This window comes from Salvelinus sp. IW2-2015, linkage group LG17, assembly GCF_002910315.2.
Source record: "Salvelinus sp. IW2-2015 linkage group LG17, ASM291031v2, whole genome shotgun sequence".
Lineage (NCBI taxonomy): Eukaryota > Metazoa > Chordata > Actinopteri > Salmoniformes > Salmonidae > Salvelinus > Salvelinus sp. IW2-2015.
This window is the reverse complement of record NC_036857.1, coordinates 15,921,266-15,946,534: the sequence shown is the minus strand read 5'-3', so window position 1 is coordinate 15,946,534 and position 25,269 is coordinate 15,921,266. Positions and strand designations below refer to the sequence as shown.

General features: G+C 42.7%; 2 protein-coding genes and 1 pseudogene across 2 annotated transcripts in view; 1 reads left to right on the top strand and 2 right to left on the bottom strand.

Moving 5' to 3' along the window:
• The window catches only part of LOC139029072 (plasma membrane calcium-transporting ATPase 3-like), a 6,952-nt pseudogene extending 6,716 nt beyond the window's left edge, over positions 1-236 (top strand).
• LOC111976901 (plasma membrane calcium-transporting ATPase 3-like) overlaps positions 1-6,417 on the bottom strand; it is a 41,566-nt gene extending 35,149 nt beyond the window's left edge. Inside the window, exons 1-3 of the mRNA XM_070447927.1 lie at positions 5,913-6,417; positions 3,162-3,812; positions 674-871 (exon numbers count right to left, since the gene is read on the bottom strand). Of these exons, the coding sequence (XP_070304028.1) occupies positions 674-871; positions 3,162-3,378 (415 nt within the window). The 5' untranslated portion in view covers positions 3,379-3,812; positions 5,913-6,417. The remainder of the gene's footprint in view (positions 1-673; positions 872-3,161; positions 3,813-5,912) is intronic.
• Positions 6,418-6,896: 479 nt separating this feature from the next.
• LOC111976900 (scavenger receptor cysteine-rich domain-containing protein DMBT1-like) lies at positions 6,897-25,108 on the bottom strand. The gene is made up of 10 exons (XM_070447730.1): positions 25,060-25,108; positions 22,422-22,757; positions 18,273-18,590; positions 16,081-16,413; positions 15,262-15,573; positions 14,023-14,340; positions 13,858-13,881; positions 13,565-13,825; positions 8,776-9,093; positions 6,897-8,286 (listed from the first exon to the last, which is right to left on the bottom strand). Exons 1-10 carry the CDS (start codon positions 25,106-25,108, stop codon positions 8,264-8,266), a joined length of 2,292 nt encoding a protein of 763 aa, XP_070303831.1. The 3' UTR covers positions 6,897-8,263.
• Between the last annotated feature and the right edge of the window lie 161 nt (positions 25,109-25,269).

Here is a 25,269-nt window from a genome sequence, read left to right as displayed (position 1 = left end):
CTCTCTCTCTCTCTCTCTCTCTCTCTCTCTCTCTCCTCTCTCCTCTTCTCTCTCTTCTCTCTCTCTCTCTCTCTCTCTCTCTCTCTCTCTCCTCCTCTCTCTCTCTCTTTGCCCTGTCTCTCACCTCCTTTTCTTTCTCCTCTGCTCTATCTTTCTTCCTATTTCTTCTCTCTGCAGCGTGTGGGAATGTGGCATCCGGTGCAGAGGACGAGGCGAGCGGAGGCTGGCTGGATTGAGGGCGCGGCCATCTTGCTGTCTGTCGTCTGCGTAGTGCTGTGACGGCCTTTAACGACTGGAGCAAGAGAAGCAGTTCCGGGGGCTGCAGAGCCGCATTGAGCAGGAGCAGCGATTTGCCGTGGTGCGGAATGGCACCGTCATCCAGATCCCTGTGGCTGAAATGGGTTGGGGATGTGGCCCAAATCAAATACGGTCAGTCCAGGATCAGGAGAAGTCCCCTAGAGAGAGAGAGAGAGAGAGAGAAAGAGAGATATGGCAGAGAAGTGAGGGAAGAGGGAACTCCGCTCACCTGATGAGTTACCTTAACTGAGAGAACTGAAAACCTGTGTTAACTCCCATAGCTATTGCCTAGGCTTTAGCTCAGAGGGCTAATTAATGCTTTATTAAGGCATGCGGAAGGCCAAAGTCTGATACCTGGACAGTCAGTCACACCTACCTTCGCTCTCCTCTCCAGGCGGTTGGTAGAAGGACAGTGCGAGGGAGATGATGGCAGCTATCTCTAGGATGATAAGAGTTACATCCTGTAGGGCCTCCCAGACCAGCTCCAGGAACGACTTGGCCTTCTTAGGAGGGATAAAGTTCTGGCCAAACACCTGACCACGCTTCTCTAGGTCTGACGGGTTGTCCGATAGGCCTAGAGAGGACAGGGAATGCTGCTACTGAACATGGTGCATGGCATCCCTTCATCCACCTCACTGGATTTAATTTAAAACACTATTAGAGGGTATCAGATTCTTGTGTGAATTCAGTAGGTAAGTGGGTAGCTAAGGAACTGTTGAAGATTACTGTAGAGTGAAACGTTATTTGGATGTTCTATCAGGATGCCTACTTACGACCAAACATTTGTCAAATTGCAGGTCTCTGCCATGAAAATTAGTCTGTAACACTTCATAATAGGTTCATATTAGAAACTGGCCATGTGAAATACTGTTGTCATAAACAGTCATTACATTATATGGGACATGGTCATAGAACTTGAGATAGTTACAGTTTAGGCCATGTTTCTTACAGCCTTGTGTAGGCATTATGACAGAGCATTAAAATAAATGCTTTCAAAATGTCTACATTAGAGCAGACAAAACACAGCATAACCATCTTTCAATTACTTCTGTAAAATACATTGCTATAGACTCACTCACATGAATCATATAACGGACATATAAATGTTTGAGTGTTGACACTGGGTGCTGGGTGCTCTTTTAGTAGAATGAGATAGATGGGGTGGGAATGGCACAGATGGCTAAGTCAGTGTGTGTCTGCTTCTCTGTGGGGTGTGTGCTCTGGCACACCCACCTCATGTCCTCCCCTGCCAAACATCACCTGCTGCTACTGTCAACCCAGCCATCTCTCTCTCTCTCTCTCTCTCTCTCTCTCTCTCTCTCTCTCTCTCNCTCACTGGATTTAATGTAAAACGCTACTAGAGGGCATTAGAGTCTTGCGTGAATTCAGTAGGTAAGGGGGGTAGTTCTGTCAGGATGCCTACATAAGACTAAACATTTGTCAAATTGCAGGTCTCTGACATTAATCTGTTGAGTTTCAGTGCATCATGATTCACAAAGTCAGTGTGAAACACTTCATGATAGGTTCATATTAGAAACTGGCYTTGTGAAATACTGTTGTCATAAACAGTCATTACATTATATTGGACATGGTCATAGAACTTGAGAAAATTACAGACTAGGCCATGTTTATTATAGCCTTGTGTAGGCATTATGACAGAGCATTCAAATAAAGTGCTATCAAAATGTCTACAATAGAGCAGACAGAACACGGCATAAGGCATCATTCAATTATTTCTGTAAATGTACATGTCAATAGACTCACTCACATGCATCATATGACAGACATATACATGTTTGAGTGCTGGGTGCTCTCTTGGTGAAGTGAGATAGATGGGGTGGGAACAGCACAGATGGCTAAGTCAGTGGGGTGTGTGCTCTGGCAAGCACACTTAGGCAGACTGTCACACACTCCTCATGTCCTTCCCTGCCAAACGTCACCTGCTGCTACTGGCAACTCAGCCATCACTCTCTCTGTATCTCTTTCTCTCCTTCTCTCTTTATCTGTTTCTTTTTCACACAATCCCATTTCGTCGGGTAGTCAAAATGTAGTCGCACTATAACCGAGTTCAGAAATGATGTGTGAAACAATCTGGTGATAAAAAGACACGTGAGTAGGAACATTTCAGGGCGATGAGATATGCAAATTAATAATTAATCTGACTCTCTGTGAAAAGTCACATTTTACTCATTCAGACAATATTCTCACAGTTGCCATGGTAATGAAAGGTTCATGAACAAATTCCCCTTCATCTCTCTAACTGAAACAGCCTACATTTATCTCTACTGAATTATAAAAATAGTTTTGTAATCATCATAAAAGTGTGCAGATATTGTTGAATCATAGGCGCTTGTATAATTTAACATCATCTAAAAAGTGACAAATTACATAATTTTAAACTATAATGGTGAAAATAAAGCAATATGCTGAAAACATTAACCGCTCATATAGTGGTTTGAGCATCTCTCCTCAGGCCTATTTTATGTTTGCTGCAGGAGGCCATGATGAATGAGAGGAGGTGTCTGTCTCTCTGCCTCACACCCACCAGAGTGCTGATGCTTTTGTAGCTTAGCAACATAACATGAAAGCCTGTTCGGGCAGACTGAGTTGGGAATGCACAAATACAGATAGAAAACCAGGCGGATGAGGACAGTACAAATGAGGACATCTGGTAGAAACCATCTATGCAAACACGATGGCAGTGGCGCTATAGCATAAAATATCATCAACTGGTTGTTCATAAAAAATCCAGTTGATTTGACCTATTGGTTTGAATTTGATTAGTAAGGAAGACTAATAAAGTGCATTGTATGTTTCCAGTGAAGAATGTCACTGAGAGTGGTGTGTCTGAGTGAGACTCTCACCATCGGCTGGGGAGGTCTTCAGTCTCTGACAGAGGCCCTCTGTGTCCGTGTAGTTCTCCTGGATCTTCTGAATGGCCTCTGCACCTCTCAGCTCCATAAGGTCCCGCAGGTCCTCCAGGGTGGCCCCAAAGTCCCCTGCATGGTTGACCTCTGTTCCCCCTCCACTACCTCGCTTCTTGGGTTTGAACTCCACCGAACTATTGGCTAAGTCCCCCATGATAATGTGTGGTAATAGAAGTGTATTGATTCTTCAAAAAACAATGATTCTTTGATGGACTTCTTTGAAAAGGGCCAGGGTAGGCCAGGATAGGCCAGGGTAGGAAATGCTTGACTATGTGATTTTTAGATTAATGTTCCCCCATGCCACTCCCTCCTTTGCCCCTTCTATGATTCTCCATATCAGGGCATGTGTGGAAGAACATTTGGAAATGTTTTTGTTGTGTGATTTGTCGGTGGTTTATTCCACCAAAGACCTTAATCTGGTCTGTCTCAAAACCCCAGAAGAGAAAAGAGAATCAAACAAAATGATAAGGGGGATACCAATCCATAGAAACAGATATTTGTAAGGAGAAAAACAGAAAGAAGAGCTCAAGCGTTTGGAGGTGAAGAGAAAGATGCTTTGGCAGGTGCAGTGTAGGATTCACCTAAAGGCTGGAGAAGATGGAGAAGATGGGTTTTGTAGGGAATATTCTTACATCATTAAACCCTATCTAGATGTTGAGTTGTCAACATTTGCTACTATAAACCCAAGTCTGAAAAGAACTCTCAGATTGTAAGGATTTCAGCATCTTGACAGGATTTCACTCCGTCATAAAAATGTGATCTATAATTTGCACCAAAGAGAATTATTAATGATCCAATAGGAGTTGCTGCAATCCCACCCCCTCCCTCACTGGGACACAAATCAAACGAAACAAAAAAACAGACATAATTTATTTATAAAAAGTCTATTGATTTTTAGTTTATTGATTTAGGATGTTATGGCCTCTCTAACTGCTTAGTAGTGGGTTGGCTCTCTGATCAGGGGGACATACTTAACCGTAATGAATGTTCATACTAAAAATAGGAGGAGAAAGGCATTGGGATGAAAACCCATGCAAATATACAATATCTTCATAATGTTATTTATCTATGACTCTAAGTTACATCCTTGAATCATGGCATCAAATTGTAATCATTACAAAGAAATGTGTACATTTCCTTATGATTTAATACGTTTTAGGCCCTATTCAATGTTTTATAGGCATTCGTGTGCATGGAATTATCTGATTATTTTGTCTCATGAATTTTACAAGCGTTTAGGTAATGCATCAGACCTACACTTTTCTGAGTATTGTATAAAGGGACCCTTCGCATAATAACCCCTCTCCTCCTCATCTTCAAACAGTGAATTGCATTCCCTTTATGCTATTCCACCCATACTTGCTATATGGGCCCAGGAATCATCAAAATCCCAACAACATTTTTAAGGTTAAACACATTTCCATAATATATTTGTTATCACAGTACAGTCTCCTAAACGAGCGTCGTGACGCTCGTACGGAAATAGCCAATCCATGTCTAGAATGGGCTTTTACCAAGGTGACGCGCACAGCCATGATGCTCAGCGATCTGGGATACAGAGGATACTCTCCTCCGAGTGATGCGAGGTGAAAATTGCCTCCATCGTGGCACGAAGCATTAGGCTTTATTAAGATGTTTTTATATTTCCACAGTATCAAAAAGTGAATGGAAACATATGTGTTTATATATCATAACTTAAAAAATCCTCAATTTCCCTTGCAAGACGGAGCATGTTTTAGTACATTGTCAAAATCCACCATGCCCTTTACTTGTAACCTTCAGATATCAGTGTTAACCTTGGTCTGCACAAATTCTCTCTTATGTCAGCGATATCCATCCCTTACGATAGAAATGCACACTAAAGTAGGGAAATAACACCTTTCCTTATATTCATAATTTTTACAATTGTTTTTCCAGAGGTGAATGGGGATATGATGGGCCTAATACGAATGAGAACATATTTTCGAGGCAACAGATTTCAGAGGAATTGCAGCTCATGGAAAAATACGATTGGAACACAGTGTGTTTCTTTATGGTGGGAAAATTATACAATTTTGCCCGAGTGAATGTGCTACATTTAATCTGTGAGCTGGCCTACTACAAGGTTATAACCGTGTTGACTGGCTCATTTGCGGAATAATTTATCTCTGTGCACGGATTTGACTCATTCAGACATAAAATAACGGCATACTCATATAAATCATAGAAGTGACCGGTAGGCCTATACCCAATTCCCAGAATACGCCAAATCGGGATTTTATATATTCCAGATGGCAGTGCTGCCCTACTATGAATAATAATCTATTCCTGTTGCCCACAACATTAATGTAGCCTACATAGTCTACTCGGTAATAAATTATAATTGCCTGTAATAACTGACAAATAAATGTTTTATAGCATCTCGTATTGATAAAGGTAACGTAGCCAATTCACTATATTGGATTCATGAATACATTTTATGTCATTATTATAGTTTACCTGTACCATAATATTTTGGATGACTGCTATCAATACTAGTGTTCTACCGAGAAAGGTATAGGCTATAATAATAGGCCTAGGTCTAATAAATGGTGCAAATATTCGCCATTTTCACAGGTCACTCCAATATCATGAGGCATTTTGATGCCATATTATCCTTAGTCCACCATAATGATAGACCACCATTGAACTGAGATAAAAAATACTCACCCGGCCATGTCCAAGKACGTCAAAGGAGAGTTTAGAAAAACAGGAAATCCAATGTTCTTTACTTTTAAATTCACTTCATATCCGACAGACAAAAACGTTTGAAGGATGTAGACTATACCGACGTGATGTTCCATCTGTTGTTTCTGGTCAGGAAATAACAATGTATAGCACAGAATTGTGCAGACGTCTATGTGGAATTCCTCTAATGCGGAATAAAATTATTTGATGGAAGGCAGATATTAGCGTGTTTGCATAAATTAACGGTTAAGGACCGCAGGTAGCTATTTGATATTTTACTGTTATTCTGGTCGTTGGTCCCAATTATTCTCGTTGGTGTAATTTTTTCGTCTAATTGATAATACAGCATAAGCTCCAATTGGTGAGCAAGAATTTGGGTCTACATGCTGAAACGATTTCTCGCTTACCGCACTCGTCCTATGATGATGGCAACATTAAAATGGGCTGTTCTATGCGACGGGTAGGAGTGGGGTGGATGGATGCTGCGACTGCCGAGCTGACGCTCCTAGCTATCCCTCCCTGCAACCCCTCCCCTTGCTCACCCAGACTTTACAACCACGTTAGTCCAGAATATTGGTACTAATATCCCTATATAGACTGTCTGAGCTTAAGACAGCCATTCGTAAAACAAAATCTCAACATAATAAAAWAAAAAATCTAATCATCATACAGTAAATAATAATCAGAATGACTTTCATCAATTCATGGAGGTAGATAGGCCTATATAAGCTACTTGATAGCCCTACATTGAAAACGGCTCTGTAACAGGTTTATGTTGCCTCATCACAATTAAATGTTTTTATTATCATCATAATAATTAGCTAAGCATTTTGTCTACAGAACATGTAATAGACAATCAGAGCATATAGTGTTACGTAGTTTATTACACATAGACAAAATGACAGGTTGTTTTTCTGGTCTCATTGATATGCACTGTCCATTCATCATAATCAGATTTCTCCTGTCCTTCTCCCCAGAACACATTGCCTTCTAATGCTAAACTACATTAATTATAGAGGTAGCCATGTAGCCAGCGACTTCCCCATTAATAAAACATAGCCCAGTGCCAACACAGGAGTGGGGTGAGGAAGAAGGAAGAGGATGGAGGGAGGAAGTTATTGAGTCTATGACCTTCACCTGCATGAGTCTGGTATACACCTGCATGAGTCTGGTATACACCAAAAAGATGGTCTCTTTTTCTAGAGGGATGAAGAGACCATCTTTTTTTAAGCAACGCCCAAACAACAATTTACACAATCAATTAATTAATTAGAAATCCTTTAAATGTCCTATCAGAATTGTAGCAGATGTGAATTGAGATCTGCCCTAACATACCGCACCTGGAATGTATCCCTCTTCTGGCATAAAATGGAATTGCCTGATTGCATATTCAGAATCTAAATAGAGATTATTAAGGCTCACCCTGTGAAATTAGCTGAGTTGCTGGGCCTCTCATGTCATAAATGTGATTGTCTGACTAATGTTTATTAATTAAACAGCAGTGCACCTCCCATAAGCCTAACGTGACAATGTGAAACCATTATGGTGATTGTGGGTGAGGAATAGGAGGACAATAAAGAAAGAATGTAATAGAAATGCCTTTGAAAAATATATTCCTATTGATATTTTGGGAAAAGTCTAATGTTCAAGTTAGCCTATATTGTAAAGCTTAATTAGATACCTTGATCATCTAACAATGACCTATTGTTGCTCTCTATTGATGGAGTGGATGGAGAGGAATTTAGCAGGTGAACTTACTCTTGCAACTTTGGGAATATATGGGTAAAATCCCAAAGAAAATAAAGAAATGGTAAATACCTTGGAAGAACAATACAGTATTCATTACTTTGATTTAATCCAAGATAGAGTCAACTATAATAATTCACAGTACACTAGCCTGGTAATATGACTCAAGGTCCTGTTACTTGTAGAAAGCAAACTATGCAAGGGACATAACAAATACAATGTTTAGTAGAACTAGAAAAATGTCAACACAAACTTTTAAATGTCTAAATATCATGTAATGAATTGAAATTAAAACCATGAATGAAAAATTGAGGGCTTTTATGAATGATACATGAGGCAGGATTTTAAATAGTTGGATGTCACAATCCCTGCTGAAAGCAAGAAAATCCCCTCTGGTCAGAATTCAATTGTTACAGATAATGCTTTTCCGTACTGTATTTTTATACGTGTGTTTGATTTGCACACCAGCATGTCCCAGGAGAAGAGAGTTGGTATCATAGAAATAGAATTTGAATGTACATACAGTATCTATGGTTGACCATTGTTACTACTAGACTGGATGGATGAGAGCTCTACAGTACATGCTTTCAGAAGGCCCCGGAAGCAGAACCTAAAATTAGAAAAACAGTGAAACATTGACACATAGGGTCACCACATTTTAAAATGATCAAAATTATTACTTTGCACACAGACTTTTACACAGCATCTACGTATGAGCTAGCAACAACTTCTTGACTGATTTCTGCTTAACGGGATAGTTCACCCATAGTACAAAATTACATTGGTTTCTTTACCCTGTAAACAGTCTACGGACAAGGTTTGACAGAAATCCATGCTTTGGTTAATTTCCTGGGGATTGTTTTACAAATGCTAACGTTTTAGAATTTGTGGCACGAATCCAATCCAAATCATCCGAAAGTATCTAAAATGTATTGCGAAAATCAACAAAGTCACCTATAGATGATTTGAAGATGATGTGGGAAACATGTTAATATCAGTACCATGACTTGAATAGGATTTGTGCCACAAATGTAAGTACAGTTACCAACATATAAAATATCATGATATGTAAACGTCCTGCCACAAACATTTATCTTACCAGCGCAGGTAACTCCTGCATCTTCATGGTGGCCACAGTCATGGTTACCCAGGCCACTGTGGGGACACTGCAGCAAAGAGTCTTCAGAGCCAGAACATGCCAAGTCATCCAAAGAGATGGAGCCACTGCCCTTTCCAAACCTGGCAGATCCAAAGGCCTCTAGTGCTTCTCCACAGCCCAACTCTCTGCACATCACCTGAGCATCCCTCTGATCCCAGCCATCATCACACACTGTACCCCACTGGCCAGAGTCAAACACCTCCACTCTACCAGAGCAGTTGTTGGGACCGTTGACCAGACGCACTCTGGAAATGCCATCTGTAATAGACAGGTAGAACTGTGAAGATGACAGGGTGTGGGACTGTCGTTGAGTTGAAAACTTTGTAGAAAATATACAGATGTAGCATCTTAATTAGATCACCCTGTTGTAGGATAACATTCCTGCAATGCAGGAAATTTAGAACTTGTAGTGTATTTGAGGTTTAAGACGGCTTCTGAAGTTTGTAATTTCCACTTTGAAATCTCAGACTTGATTTTCCCTTATGAAAAATGTATCAACCCCGACAAAAATGTCCATTAATTCTAATCCACATAACAATTAACATTTCATGCTGATGCAGGATTATTTGCCATTGACCTTAACAAAGCCCACAAGACCAGTGGAAGCAAAATAACCCCATAACATAAAAAATTCACCACCATATATTACAATAAGTATGGGGTTCTATTCTGCTCATGCATTCTCATTTCGAGGCCAAACCCCACCACTGGTGTGCGTGGCCAAAGAGCTCTATTTTTCATGTCATCTGACCATAGCACCGGTTCCAATCCAAGTGCCAATGCCATTTAGCAAACTCCAGGTGTTTACATTTGTTGGATGACATGAAAGTTGAGCTCTTTGGCCACGCACACCAAATTAAATCAAATCAAATTTTATTGGTCACATAAACGTGTTTAGCAGATGTTACTGCGGGTGTAGTGAAATGCTTGTGCTTCTAATTCCGACAGTGCAGCAATATCTAACAAGTAATATGTAACAATTTCACAACAAATACCTAATACACACAAATCTAAGTAAAGGAATTGAATTAAGAATATATAAATATATGGACGAGAAATGTCAGAGCAGCATAGACTAAGATACAGTAGAGAGTATAGAAAACAGTATATACATATGAGATGAGTAATGCAAGATATGTAAACATTATTAAAGTGACTAGTGTTCCATTTATTAAAGTGGCCAACGATTTCAAGTCTGTATGTWGGCAGCAGCCTCTCTGTGCTAGTGATGGCTATTTAACAGTCTGATGGCTTTGAGATAGAAGCTGTTTTTCAGTCTCTCGGTCCCAGCTTTGATGCACCTGTACTGACCTCGCCTTTTGGATGATAGCGGGGTGAACAGGCAGTGGCTCAGGTGGTTGTTACCCTTGATTATCTTTTTGGCCTTCCTGTGACATCGGGTGCTGTAGGTGTCCAGGAGGGCAGGTACTTTGCCCACGGTGATGCTTTGTGCAGACCGCACTACCCTCTGGAGAGCCTTGTGATTGTGGGCGGTGCAGTTGCCGTACCAGGCGATGATACAGCCCGACAGGATGCTCTCAATTTTGTAAGTTTGTGAGGGTTTTAGGTGACAACCCAATTTTTTTCAGCCTCCTGAGGTTGAGGAGGCGCTGTTGCGCCTTCTTCACCACACTGTCTGTGTGGGTGGACCATTTCAGTTTGTCAGTGATATGTACACAGGAACTTAAAATKTTCCACCTTCTCCTTTGCTGTCCCGTCGATGTGGATAGTGGGGTGCTCCCTCTGCTGTTTCCTGAAGTCCACGATCATATTCTTTGTTTTGTTGACGTTGAGTGAGAGGTTATTTTCCTGACACCACACTCCCAGAGCCCTCACCTCCTCCCTGTAGGCTGTCTCGTCATTGCTCGTAATCAACCATTCTACTGTTGTGTCGTCTGCAAACTTGATGATTGAGTTGGAAGAGTGCATGGCCATGCAGTCATGGGTAAACAGAGAGTACAGGCGGGGGTTGAGCAAGCACCCTTGTGGGGCCTCAGTGTTGAGGATAAGCGAAGTGGAGATGTTGTTTCCTACCTTCACCACCTGGGGACAGCCTGTCAGGAAGTCCAGGACCCAATTGCACAAGGCGGGGTTCAGACCCAGGTCCTCGAGCTTAATGATGAGCTTGGAGGGTACTATGGTGTTGAATGCTGAGCTTCAGTCAATGAACAGCATTCGATTGCATTGTCTGTGGATCTATTGGGCCGGTAGGCAAATTGAAGTAGGTCTAGGATGACAGATAAGGTGGAGGTGATATGATCCTTAACTAGTCTCTCAAAGCACTTCATGATGACAGAAGTGAGTGCTACGGGGTGATCATTTAGTTCAGTTACCTTTGCATTCTTGGGTACAGGAACAATGGTAGCCATCTTGAAGCATGTGGGGACAGTAGACTGGGATAGGGAGAGATTGAATATGCCCGTAAACACACCAGCCAGCTGCGCATGCTCTGAGGACGTGGCTAGGGATGCCGTCTGGGTCGGCAGCCTTGCGAGGGTTAACAAGTTTAAATGTCTTACTTACGTCGGCCACGGAGAAGGAGAGCCCACACTCCTTGGTAGCTGGCCACGTCGGTGGCACTGTGTTATCCTCAAAGCGGGCAAAGAACGTGTTTAGCTTGTCCGGTACCAAGACGTCGGTGTCCATGACATGGCTGGTTTTCCTTTTGTAGTCTGATTGTCTGTAGACCCTGTCACATACGTCTCATGTCTGAGCCATTGAATTGCGACTCCACTTTGTCTCTATACTGACGTTTTGCCTGTTTGATTGCTTTGCCGAGGGAATTACTACTTTGTTGTGGTTTGCACGTTCAGTTTTGCGCGAATGCTGCCATCTATCCAGTTTCTGGTTAGGGTAGGTTTTAATACTCACAGTGGGTACAACATCTCCTATACACTTCTTGATGAAATCAGTAACCGTCTCAGTGTACACGTCAATATTGTTCTCGGAAGCTACCCAGAACATATCTCAGTCCGCGTGATCAAAACAATCTTGAAGTGTGAATTCCAATTGGTCAGACCAGCGTTGAATAGTCCTTAGCACAGATACTTCCTGTTTGAGTTTCTACCTATAGGAAGGGAGGAGCAAAATGTATTTGTGGTCAGATTGGCTGAAAGGAGGGCGGGGGTGGGCCTTGTATGCATCCCGGAAGTTGGAATAACAATGGTTGAGTATTTTTCCAGCGCAGGTACTACAGTCGATATGCTGATAGAATTTAGGTAGCCTTTCCCTAAAATTTGCTTTGTTAAATTCCCCAGCTATAATAAATGCAGCCTCAGGATATATGGTTTCCAGTTTGCATAAAGTCCAGTGAAGTTCCTTGAGGGCAGTTGTGGTATCGGCTTGAGGGGGGATATACGCGGCTGGGACAATAACCAAAGATAATTATCTTGGGAGATAATACGRTCAGCATTTGATTGTGAGGTATTCTAGGTCGGGTGAAAAAAAGGATTTGAGTTCCTGTATGTTATTACAATTACACCATGAGTCGTTAATCATGAAGCATATACCCCCGCCCTTCTTCTTCCCAGAGAGATGTTTATTTCTGTCGGCGAGATGAACTGAGAATCCAGATGGCTGGACCGACTCCGACAGTATATCCCGAGAGAGCCATGTTTCCGTGAAACAGAATATGTTACAATCTCTGATGTCTCTTCAGAAAGCGAGTAATATACTCGGAAGCGGTGGGTGGTGTGCGCTCCTCCTAAGTTGGACTAGAAGACTGCTTCCAGTCCCTCTTTTTCACCGGCGTTGTTTTGGGTCGCTCTCTGGAATCAGTTCAATTGCCCTGGGTGGTGTGAACAAATGATCCGCTTCGGGAAAGTCGTATTCCTGGTTGTAATGCTGGTAGTGCTGGTGAGTTACCACCACTCTGATATCCAATAGTTCTTCCCGTATGTAATAATCTACCAGTGGTAGGTTTGGTGTCGAAATGAGAATGCATGAGCAGAAAATAACCCATACAGTACGTAGTGTAAAATATGGTGGAGGATCTTTGATATTATGGGGCTATTTTGCGTCCATTGATCCTGGGACCCTTGTTAATTAAGGTCAATGATATCAGAAACTTTACCCAGTACCGGGACATTTTAGCCAAAAACATGGTTGCCTCTGAAGGAGGCTGAAACTTGGCTGCAAGTGGGTCTTCCAGCAAGACAATAACCCCAAGCACACAGCAAAATCCACAAAGAAATTATTAATTGGCCACAAAATCAACATTTTCCATGAAAACATGTGGTTTAAATTGAAGAGGGCAGGGCCTCCTGAGTGGCGCAGTGGTCTAAGGCACTACATCACAGTGCTAGAGGTGTCACAACAGACCCGAGTTTGATCCCGGGCTGTATCACAACCGGCTGTCATAGGGCGGCGCACAATTGGCCCAGCCTCGTCCGGGTAAGGGGAGGGTTTGGCTGGGGGGGCTTTACTTGGCTCATCGCGCTCTTGTGGTGGGACAGCTGCCTGCAGGCTGACCCCGGTCGTTATTATTTATTTTATACAGTAATTTTTGCTCATCTTTATCAAGGTTGTCAACAATTTTGGAACCCACTTTATGTAACCTTAAAAAGTGCTATATAATAAATAAAGCTAACTGCGTTTAAAATTAGCTAAAGGTTGCAGTGGTTGTTTAAAGAAAACTGAAACATGGATTACAGTTCTCCTGGCCAATAAACTACTTTCAGGATCAGGAACCATCTAACAGTTGAATATGGAACTTCCCCTTTAATCTCACCTGAGCAGACAACGCTCGCATCCTCAGGATGCATGTAGTTGTACTGACCTTTCACATCAGAGGGGCAGTCAAAGAGAGATTCCTCTGTTCCAACACAGGCCATGTTGTCCAGAAGAATGGGAATACCATCTCCCATACCAAACCAGGCCCATACGGGGGCATCTATCGCCCACATACAGCGGAGCAGTCTGCAGACCACGTCAGCAGCGCTCACGTCCCAGTTATCATCACACACCGTACCCCACTGCCCCGCATGATACGCTTATAATATAGTTGTATGGAATTGATCTTACTGTTTTTAAATGGGTCTTCTTGTTCTTGAATTGAAGGTTATGAACATATGGAGAAGGGATATTGACAATGAGAGTGAGATATTGTGAAAAACAGGTATTAAATTATCCTTAATTCATCTGAACATAAACTCTTTTTGTCTACTGTAATTGTAGACTGAGACTTACCCATCATGCAAGTTACACTGGCATCTTCATCATGGCCACAGTCATGGTTTCCTATCCCTCCTGAGYTGCATTCCAGTAAAGATCCCTCACTTCCCATGCACGCCACATCATCCAATAGGATTGAGCCACTCCCCTCACCAAAGTGAGCCTGGTGAGGAGCCTCTGTGGCTGGTCCACAGCTCAGCTCCCTACATACAACTTGGGCATCTAGCAAAGCCCAGTTATCATCACAGACTGTCCCCCAACTCCCATCCTGGTAGACCTCCACCCTGCCAGAGCAGCGGTTAGGACCATCAACTAGGCGCACTGTCAAGTCAGCTGTTTGAGTTAAGAGGAAGGGAAAGGGAGAAACGTGTAATGGGCACTAACTTTTTGTTTTACAAATACGTATTATGACTCATTTTGCAACTGAAACATAAAGTAAAAAATGTTTTTTGATTACTCACAATGGGAATCTGAAGGGGATGGACCTGGGAGACGGAGAGAGAGAGAGAGAGAGAGGGAGAGAATATCGTATGGTGTTAAATCTTTCCCCTTCAATTATTGCTGGAGAGACAGACAGCACCTGCCATTGTCTGCCAGCTGAACTACAGGACCCAGGTCAAAGGAGACAGGTAGCCTAGCAGTTAAGAGCTTTGGGCCGGTAACCGAAAGGTCTCTGGTTTGAATCTCCGAGCTGACAAAGTGAGAAATCTGTTCATGTGCCCTTGAGCTAGGCATTTAACCCTAATTGCGCCTGTAAGTCTCTCTGGATAAGAGTGTCTGCTAAATGACTAAAATGTAAATGTATATCTCTTATTCGGACCTAAAATATACCGACCATAAACAATGCTCAGATTTATGGTGATAAGTGACCACAAACTGCACTGAGGCAAACTGGTTATGTCAGTTAGGGGTTTCTTCTCATGACGTGTGAATCGTCATTTCTTTGCATATAGTGAGGCTTTCTGTAATTGAAACATAAAGTAAAGACCCACTGGGAACACACTGTTTAAATCAACATTGTTTCCACATCATTACAATGAAACTACGTTGACCAATGTGAAATAGACGTTGAATTGACGTCTGTGCCCAGTGGTAATTCATTTTTAGATGACTCACAACGGAAATCTGAAGGGGATGGACCTGAGAGAGAGAGAGAAAGAGAGAGGGAGGAAAAACATGGTAGCATTACACAAGCCCCTGGTTGGTGTTGGAAGTTTAAATAAGTTGTCTGAGATAATTCAACCATTCACTTACCCGACTGCCCCTGACATATCGCTGCTGCATCCTCAGAATGTCCACAGTTGTGTGACCTCAGTCCATCTGAGCTGCAGCCAAGCAGTGACCCTTCATTCCCAGAACATTGCACATCCTTTAGCCAGATCTCCCCCCTGCCTTGGCCAAAGCGAGCCTGGTCCGGGGCCTCCAGCGCCACCCCACAGCCCAGCGCTCTACACACTACCTTGGCATCCAGCAGGTCCCAGTCATTATCACACACTGTACCCCACTGGCCAGAGTGGAACACCTCTACTCTACCAGAGCAGTTGTTGGGACCATTGACAAGACGCACTGTGAAAATGCTGTTGTTCTCTGTAGGACCTGTAAACAAAGATAACTGTTAACTCCATTTACTAAGTGGTTTGATTAGAAATTAGGTGCATCCCTGTTCACTTTATTAAGTAACAATTGGGTTAACGAACAATACTGAGGTGAGTGCATGTTTCATCAATTTTGCATTGTTTTTCTTTGCGTATACTATAGCTTTATAAACATTGCAAAAAGCAAAGGCAAAATACTGCAAACTTGACCGGTTCCTCTACACTGAAGGAATCATTTTTAAAGGACTTCATTAGTGAATATGGCGCTAGGTTTTTTATACATGATTTTGATCCAGTTAATAAAGTAAGATCCCATAATAGATCGAGCCAATACTGCAAAAAGAGAATAAGACGGTCCACAGGGAGTTCAATGGCTGGATGTCTACAGAAATACCTGTTGTAGAATTGGGTTTTTACAGTGTAACACTAGCCCTATTACCAACATATACAATATAATGATGTATAAACTTCCTGCCACAAACATTTATCTTACCAGCGCAGGTGACTCCTGCATCTTCATGGTGGCCACAGTCATGGTTACCCAGGCCACTGTGGGGACACTGCAGCAAAGAGTCTTCAGAGCCAGAACAGGCCAAGTCATCCAGAGAGATGGAGCCACTGCCCTTTCCAAACCTGGCAGATCCAAAGGCCTCTAGTGCTTCTCCACAGCCCAAYTCTCTGCACATCACCTGAGCATCCCTCTGATCCCAGCCATCATCACACACTGTACCCCACTGGCCAGAGTCAAACACCTCCACTCTACCAGAGCAGTTGTTGGGACCGTTGACCAGACGCACTCTGGAAATGCCATCTGTAATAAACAGGTAGAACTGTGAAGATGACAGGGTGTGGGATTGATGTTGAGTTGAAAACTTTGTAGGTGGAAAAGGATCTTAATTTGATCACCCTGTTGTATGAGAACCTTCCTGCAATGCAGGCAATTTAGAACTTGTAGTTTATTTGAGGTTTAAGAAGGCTTCTGAAGTTTGCAATTTTCACTTTGAAATTTCAGACTTGATTTGCCATTACGAAATATTTAACAATTTCTACAAAAATGAAAATTAAGTATAATGCACATAATAATTCACATTTCCTATTGCTGCAGGATTATTTGCCATTGACCTTAACAAGGGCCTCAAGACCAGTGGAAGCATAATAGCCCCATAACATAAAAAATACACTACCATATTTTACAATAAGTCTGGGCTTCCTTTCCGCTCATGCATTTTCATGTCGACGCCAAACCCCACCACTGGTGTGTATGGCCAAAGAGCTCTATTTTCATGTTATCTGACCAAAGCACCGGTTCTAATCCAAGTGCCAATGCTGTTTAGCAAACTCCATGTGTTAATATTTGTTGTATTACATGAAAATAGAGCTCTTTGGCCATACACGCCAGTGGTGGGGTTTGGCGTCGAAATGAAAATGCATGAGCAGAAAGGAAGCCCAGACTTATTGTAAAATATGGTAGTGTATTTTTTATGTTATGGGGCTATTTTGCTTCCACTGGTCCTGGGGCCCTTGTTAAGGTCAATGACATCATGAACTTTACCCAATACCAGTACATTTAAGCCAAAAACCTGGTTGCCTCTACCAGGACGCTGAAACTTGGCTGCAAGTGGATCTTCCAGCAAGACAATAATCTCAAATMCACATCAAAATCCACAAAGAAATTGTTAATTGGCCACAAAATCAACATTTCAGTCTCCGGATTTGAAAGACATTGGAAACCTGTGGTTTGAATGGAAGAGGGCAGGCCATAAGCTCAGACAAAGGATATCTAGGATCTGGAAGGATTCTGTATCATTACCCATTTTAGAAAAAGGTTCAGTGCTGTTATCCTCGCAAGGTGAAGCATTGAAAGGTATTGAAAACAGGGGTGTCAATAATTTTGACCCCTACCTTTTTGAGAGAAAGAAATATTACTTGTTAAACAAAATCTCTTTCTCTAAGCAATTTTATTAGTATAAATAATATAATTTCCCAATTTTTCTGAGCATACAATTTAGTTCAGTATTTTAATTATTTATTTTATAGTCATTTTTGCTCATCTTTGTCAAGGGTGTCAATAAATTCAGACCCCACAGCATATAACCATGACTGACCTATCACATCAGAGAGGCAGTCAAAGAGAGAGTCCTCTGTTCCAACACAGGCCTTGTTTTCTAGCAGAATGGGAATACCACCTCCCATACCAAACCCAGCCCTTCCGGTGCCATCCTAAGGGCTCCCGAGTGGCGCAGCGGTCTAAGTGCCTGGTTCAAACCCAGGCTGTATCACATCGGGCTGTGATTGGGAGTCCCATAGGGCGGCGCACAATTGGCTTAGCGTCGTCCAGGTTTGGCCGAGGTAGGCCGTCATTGTAAATAAGAATTTATTCTTAACTGACTAGCCTAGTTAAATTACATTTTAAAAATTGCCCACATACAGTGGAGCTGTCAGCAGTGCTCACGTCCCAGTCATCATGACACATGTATAATATAGTTGTATGGAATTGATCTTACCCTTTCTAAATGGGTCTTCTTGTTCTTGAATAGGATGTTATGAAAATAGGAAAATATGGACATTGACAATGAGAGTGAGATATTGTGAAAAACAGGTATTAAATTATCCTTAATTCATCTGAACATAAACTATTTTTGTCTACTGTAATTGTAGACTGAGACTTACCCATCATGCAAGTTACACTGGCATCTTCATCATGGCCACAGTCATGGTTTCCTATCCCTCCTGAGCTGCATTCCAGTAAAGATCCCTCACTTCCCATGCACGCCACATCATCCAATAGGATTGAGCCACTCCCCTCACCAAAGTGAGCCTGGTGAGGAGCCTCTGTGGCTGGTCCACAGCTCAGCTCCCTACATACAACTTGGGCATCTAGCAAAGCCCAGTTATCATCACAGACTGTCCCCCAACTCCCATCCTGGTAGACCTCCACCCTGCCAGAGCAGCGGTTGGGGCCATCAACTAGGCGCACTGTCAAGTCAGCTGTTTGAGTTAAGAGGAAGGGTAAGGAAGGAACGCGTAACGGGCACCGACTTTTTGTTTTACAAATACATATTATGACTTGTTTTGCAACTGAAACAAAGTAAGGAATCATTTTTAGATTACTCACAATGGGAATCTGAATCTGAAGGGTACGTACCTGAGAGAGAGAGAGAGGGAGAGAAAGAGGGAGAGGGAGAGAGACAGAGAAAGAGTATGGTATGGTGTTATGATGGTGCCGACGGAGATGGCAGCATCGCGACTAGTTCTTAGGAAACTCTGCAGCATTTTGTTTGTTTATGTACTATTTTTTACGTTATTAACTCAGGAATTATTTTGTGTCATTACATACAGCCGGGAAGAACTATTGGATATTAGAGCGGCGGTAACTCACCAGAACTTCCAGCAATATGACCAGGATTACAACTTCCCTGGAGCAGATCCTTTGTTTGCTCTCCCCAGAGTAATTAAGGTACTCAAGGCGGTCTTCTGCACACCTGCCACCACTCCTGAGTATTTTACTCGCTGATGTCCAATCTCTGGATAATAAAGTTGATGAGCTCAAGGCGAGAGTTGCTTTTCAGAGAGACACCAGGGATTGTAACACACTGCTTCACAGATACATGGCTCTCTCGAGACATACTGTCTGACTCTGTAAAGCCAGTTGGGTTCTCAGTACACTGCACCGACAGGAACAAACATCTCTCCGGGAAGCAGCAGGGTGGCGGTATATGTTTCATGACTAACGACTTATGGTGTAACTGTCATAACATACATGAACTCAAGTTCTTCTGTTCACCCGACCTAGAATATCTCACAATCAAATGCTGACGGTACTATCTCCCGAGAGAATTTTCCTTAATAGTAGCCACAGCGGTCTATATCCCCCCTCAAGCTGATACCACAACGGCCCTCAAAGAATTTCACTGGACTTTATGTAAACTGGAAACCACATATCCTGAGGCTGCATTTACTGTAGCTGGGTATTTTAACAAAGCAAATTTGAGGAAAAGGCTCCTGAAATTCTATCAACATATTGATTGTTGTACTCGCGCTGCTAAAACTCTCGACCATTACTATACTACCTTCCAGAATGCATATAAGGCCCTCCCAGGCCCTCCATTCGGCAAATTGGACCACGATTACATCTTTCTCCTACAGGCAGAAACACAAACAGGAAGCACCCGTCGTGAGAACTATTCAACGCTGGTCTGACCAATCGGAATCCACGCTTCATGATTGTTTTGATCACGCGGACTGGGATATGTTCAGAGTAGTGTCAGAAAATAATATCGACACATATAACGATACGGTGAATGAGTTTATCAGGAAGTGCATAGGAGATGTTGTACCCACTGTGACTACTAAAACCTACCCCAACCAGAAACTGGATAGAAGGGAGCAAAGAACCGCATTTAACCATGGCAAGGTGACTGGGAATGTGGCAGAATACAAAACAGCGTAGTTATTCCCTCCGCAAAGCAATCAAGCAGGCTAAACGTCGGTATAGGGACAAAGTTGAGTCCCAGTTCAACGTCTCACACACAAGACGTATGTGGCAGGGTCTACAGACAATCACGGATTATAAAGGAAAACCAGGAACACCGACGTCTTGTTTCCGGACAGGCTGAACACCTTCTTCGATTCTTTGAGGATAATACAGTGACACCAATGCGGCCTGCTATCAAGGACTGTGGGCTCTCCTGCTCCATGACCGACATGAGTAGGACATTTAAACATGTTAACCCTCGCAAGGCTGCCGGCCCAGATAGTATCCCTAGCCGCGTCCTCAGAGCATGCGCAGGCCAGCTGGCTCTCCCTATCCCAGTCTGTTGTCCCTACATGCTTTAAGATGGCCACCGTTGTCCCTGCACCTAAGAAAGCAAAGGTAATTGAACTAAATAACTATAGCCCCGTAGCACTTACCTCTGTAATCATGAAGTGCCTTGAGAGACTAGTCAAAGATCATATCACCTCCACCTTACCTGCTACCCTAGACCCACTTCAATTTGCTTACCGCCCCAATAGATTGACAGACAATGCAATCGCCACCACACTGCACACTGTCCTGTCCCATCGGGACAAGAGGCATACCTATGTAAGAATTGTGTTCATTGACTATAGCTCAGCATTCAACACTATATTACCCTCCAAACTCATCATCAAGCTCGAGGCCCTGGGTCTGAACCCCACCCTGTGCAACTGGGTCCTGGACTTCCTGACGGGTCGCCACCAGGTGGTGAATGTAGGAAACAACATCTCCTCTTCACTGATCCTCAACACTGGGGCCCCATAAAGGTGCGTGCTCAGCCCCCTCCTGTACTCCCTGTTCACCCATGACTGCGTGGCCATGCACTCCTCCAACTCAATCATCAAGTTTGCAGACGACACAACAGTAGTAGGCTTGACTACTAACAACGATGAGACAGCCTACAGGGAGGAGGTGAGGGCTCTGGGAGTGTGGTGCCAGGAAAAAAAACTCTCACTCAACGTCAACAAAACTAAGGAGATGATCGTGAACTTCAGGAAACAGCAGAGGGAGCACCCCCCTATCCACATCAACGGGACCGCACTGGAGAAGGTGGAAAGTTTCAAGTTCCTCGGCGTACACATCACTGACAAACGGAAATGGTCCACCCACACAGACAGTGTGGTGAAGAAGGCGCAACAACGTCTCTTCAACCTCAGGAGGCTAAAGAAATTTGGCTTAACACCTAAAACCCTCACAAACATTTACAGATGCACAATTGAGAGCATTCTGTTGGGCTGTATCACCGCCTGGTAGGGCAACGGCACGGCCCACAACCGCAAAGCTCTCCAGAGGGTGGTGCGGTCTGTCCAACGCATTACCGGGAGAAAACTTCCCGCCCTCCTGAACACCTACAGCACCGATGCCATAGGAAGGCCAAAAAGATCATCAAGGACATCAACCACCCGAGCCACTGCCTGTTCACATGATGCTGCCACCCCCGTGCTTCACGGTTGGGATGGTGTTTTTCGGCTTGCAAGCCACCCCCTTTTTCCTCCAAACATAACGATGGTTATTATGGCCAAGCAGTTATATTTTTGTTTCATCAGACCAGAGGACATTTCTCCAAAAAGTACGATCTGTATCCCCATGTGCAGTTGCAAACCGTAGTCTGGCTTTTTTTATGGCGGTTTTGGAGCAGTGGCTTCTTCCTTGCTAAGCGGCCTGCTAAACACATGTATGTGAACAATAAATTTGATTTTAATCTTTCCTCTTCAACTACTGCTGGAGAGACAGACATCACCTACCATTGTCAAAGGTCAAAGGCGGTAGGTAGCCAAGCGGGTAATAGCGTTGGTGGTTCGCATTCCTGAGTTGACTAGGTGAAAAATCTGTCGATATGCCCTTGCGGTAAAGGGTTTCTTCTCATGACGTGTGAATATACAGGATATCTGATGTGACCATAATTTCTTTGCAAATAGTGAGGTTTTCTGCAATTGAAACATAAAATAAAGACCCACTGGGAACACTGTTTAAATCAACATTGTTTCCACATCATTACAATGAAATTACGTTAAACCAACGTGGAATAGACATTGAATTGATGTCTGTGCCCATTGGGGAATAATTTTTAAATTACTCACAATGGAAATCTGAAGGGGATGGACCTGAGAGAGAAAKAGGGAGAGAGGGAGAGAGAAAGAGAGGGAGAGAGCAGGAGAGAGAGAGAAAGAGGGAGGGAGAGAAAGAGACAGAGAGAGAGAGGGAGGGAGAGAGAGAGGGGAGAAATGGTAGCATTACACAAGCCCCTGGCTGGTGTTGGTAGTTTAGATAAATCTTCTGAGAAAATTCAACCACACACTTACCTGACTGCCACTCACATATCGCTGCTGCATCTTCAGAATGTCCACAGTTGTGTGACCCCAGTCCATTTGAGCTGCAGCCAAGCAGCGCCTCTTCATTYCCAGAACATTCCACATCATCTAGCCAGATCTCCCCCCTGCCTTGGCCAAAGTGAGCCTGGTCCGGGGCCTCCAGCGCCACCCCACAGCCCAGCGCTCTACACACTACCTTGGCATCCAGAAGGTCCCAGTCATCATCACACACTGTACCCCACTGGCCTGCATAATACACCTCCACCCTGCCAGAGCAGTTGTTTGGGCCATCCACTAAACGTACTCCTCCAGCACTGACTGTGGAGGCTGGAAAATAATTGTTTTGTTAAGTCCCACATTAAGTGACTGTGTATTTATATGATAGTCACATATATAGGAACTACAGTGTATGATTGCCATCATGGAACTACAGTGGCTTGGTGAAAGTATTCACCTCCCTTGGCATTTTTCCTATTTTGTTGCCCTGGAATTTAAATAGATTTTTGGGGGGTTTGTATCATTTGATTTACACAACATGCCTACCACTTCGAAGATGCAAAATATTATTTATTGTGAAACAAACAAGAAATAAGACAAAAAAACAGAAAACCTGAGCGCGCATAACTATTCACCCCCCAAAGTCAATACTTTGTAGAGCCACCTATTGCAGCAATTACAGTTGCAAGTCTCTTGAGGTATGTCTCTACATGCTTGGCACATCTAGCCACTGGGAATTTTGCCCATTCTTCAAGGCAAAACTGCTTCAGCTCCTTCAAGTTGGATGGGTTCTGCTGGTGTACAGCAATCTTTAAGTCACACCACAGATTCTCAATTTGATTGAGGTCTGGGCTTTGACTAGGCCATTCCAAGACATTTAAATGCTTCCCCTTAAACCACTCGAGTGTTGCTTTAGCAGTATGCTTAACGCCCTTGTCCTGCTGGAAGGTGAACCTCCGTCCCAGTCTCAAATCTCTTGAAGACTGAAACAGGTTTCCCTCAAGAATTTCCCTGTATTTAGTATCATCATTCCTTCAATTCTGACCAGTTTCCCCACAGCATGATGCTGCCACCACCATGCTTTACTGTGAGGATGGTGTTCTCGGGGTGATGAGAGGTGTTGGGTTTGAGCCAGACAATGTGTTTTCCTTTATGGCCAAAAAGCTCAAATTTAGTCTAATTTAACCAGAGTACCTTCTTCCATATGTTTGGGAAGTCTCCCACATGCCTTTTTGCAAACACCAAATGGGTTTGCTTATTTTTTTCTTTAAGCAATGGCTTTTTTCTGGGCACTCTTCCGTAAAGCCCAGCTCTGTGGAGTGTACGGCTTAAAGTGGTCCTATGGACAGATACTCCAATCTCCGCTGTGGAGTATCTTTGGTCTCTTTGTTGCCTCGCTGATTAATGCTTTCCTTGCCTGGTTCGTGAGTTTTGGTGGGCGGCCCTCTCTTGTCAGGTTTGTTGTGGTGCCATATTCTTTCCATTTTTAAATAATGGATTTAATGGTGCTCTGTGGGATATTCAAAGTTTCTGATATTTTTTTATAACCCAACCCTGATCTGTACTTCTCCACAACTTTGACCCTGACCTGTTTGGAGAGCTCCTTGGTCTTCATGGTGCCGCTTGCTTGGTGGTGCCCTTTGCTTAGTGGTGTTGCAGACTCTGGTGCCTTTCAGAACTGGTGTATATATACTGAGATCATGTGACAGATCATGTGACACTTAGATTGCACACAGGTGGACTTTATTTAACTAATTATGTAACTTCTGAAGGTAATTGGTTGCACCAGATCTTATTAGGGGCTTCATAGCAAAGGGGTTGAATATATATGCACGCACCACTTTTTCGTTTAGAATTTCCGATTTTTTTTTAAACAAGTTATTTTTTTCATTTCACTTCACCAATTTGGACTATTTTGTGTATGTCCATTGCATGAAATCCAAATAAAAATCCATTTAAATTACCGGTTGTAATGCAACAAAATAGGAAAAATGCCAAGGTGGGTGAATACTTTTGCAAGGCACTGTACATTTGATTTTGTATTTTTATTAAGATTAAACTTAATAACAGAATTAATTACAAGTCTGCTTCACTATACTTACTTCTATCTAGAACTCGAGATGCTCCTTCATTGGTGAAAACAACTACTTGAGTGGAAAATAATGATAAACATACAATGAGGTAAAGATGTTATATTGTATTGCCATGTCAAAAGTCCTCTGTCTGTGTGAGTTGATAAGAGATAGACACGGACGTGTTTCAGTTCTCATTTGCTTTTAGTTAACAGATTAATTGGAAAGCAAAGTAGATCAGGATATTAGTAGTCATATACCTCACAGTGCTGTTTCTGAACTTTCGTAAAGCAATAGAATATACAATGGAAATGTTAGTGAGTAGAGTCACTATTGTGGATTAACCCAATAATATTAAATCAATTATTATTTTCTGAGAACCTATGCACAAAACTACAACATGAAATCTTAGAGCCCTGTGTATACATGTAGTACACAAAATATGAATTGTACATTAAGTATTTTGTGAAACACACTATTTGCTCATATGGGACAAACACATTCATAAATAGTTAACATAAATATTCATAAATGGTATTGTTAAAATACAATTTGCTCACCTGCAATCACAAATGCTAGATACCACTTGCGCTTGGGTGTAAGAGTCATGATCAAYGTTGAGAATGAGTGTATTGTCATGTATGAACCTTTTTATAGACAGATTATGTTACCTTTTGTTGTGTGTCACCTGATTCCTACAAAGAAAAAAACTGATATCTAACAAAAGGTGGCATTTATTTATCACTGAATACACGTTATATAACACCCGT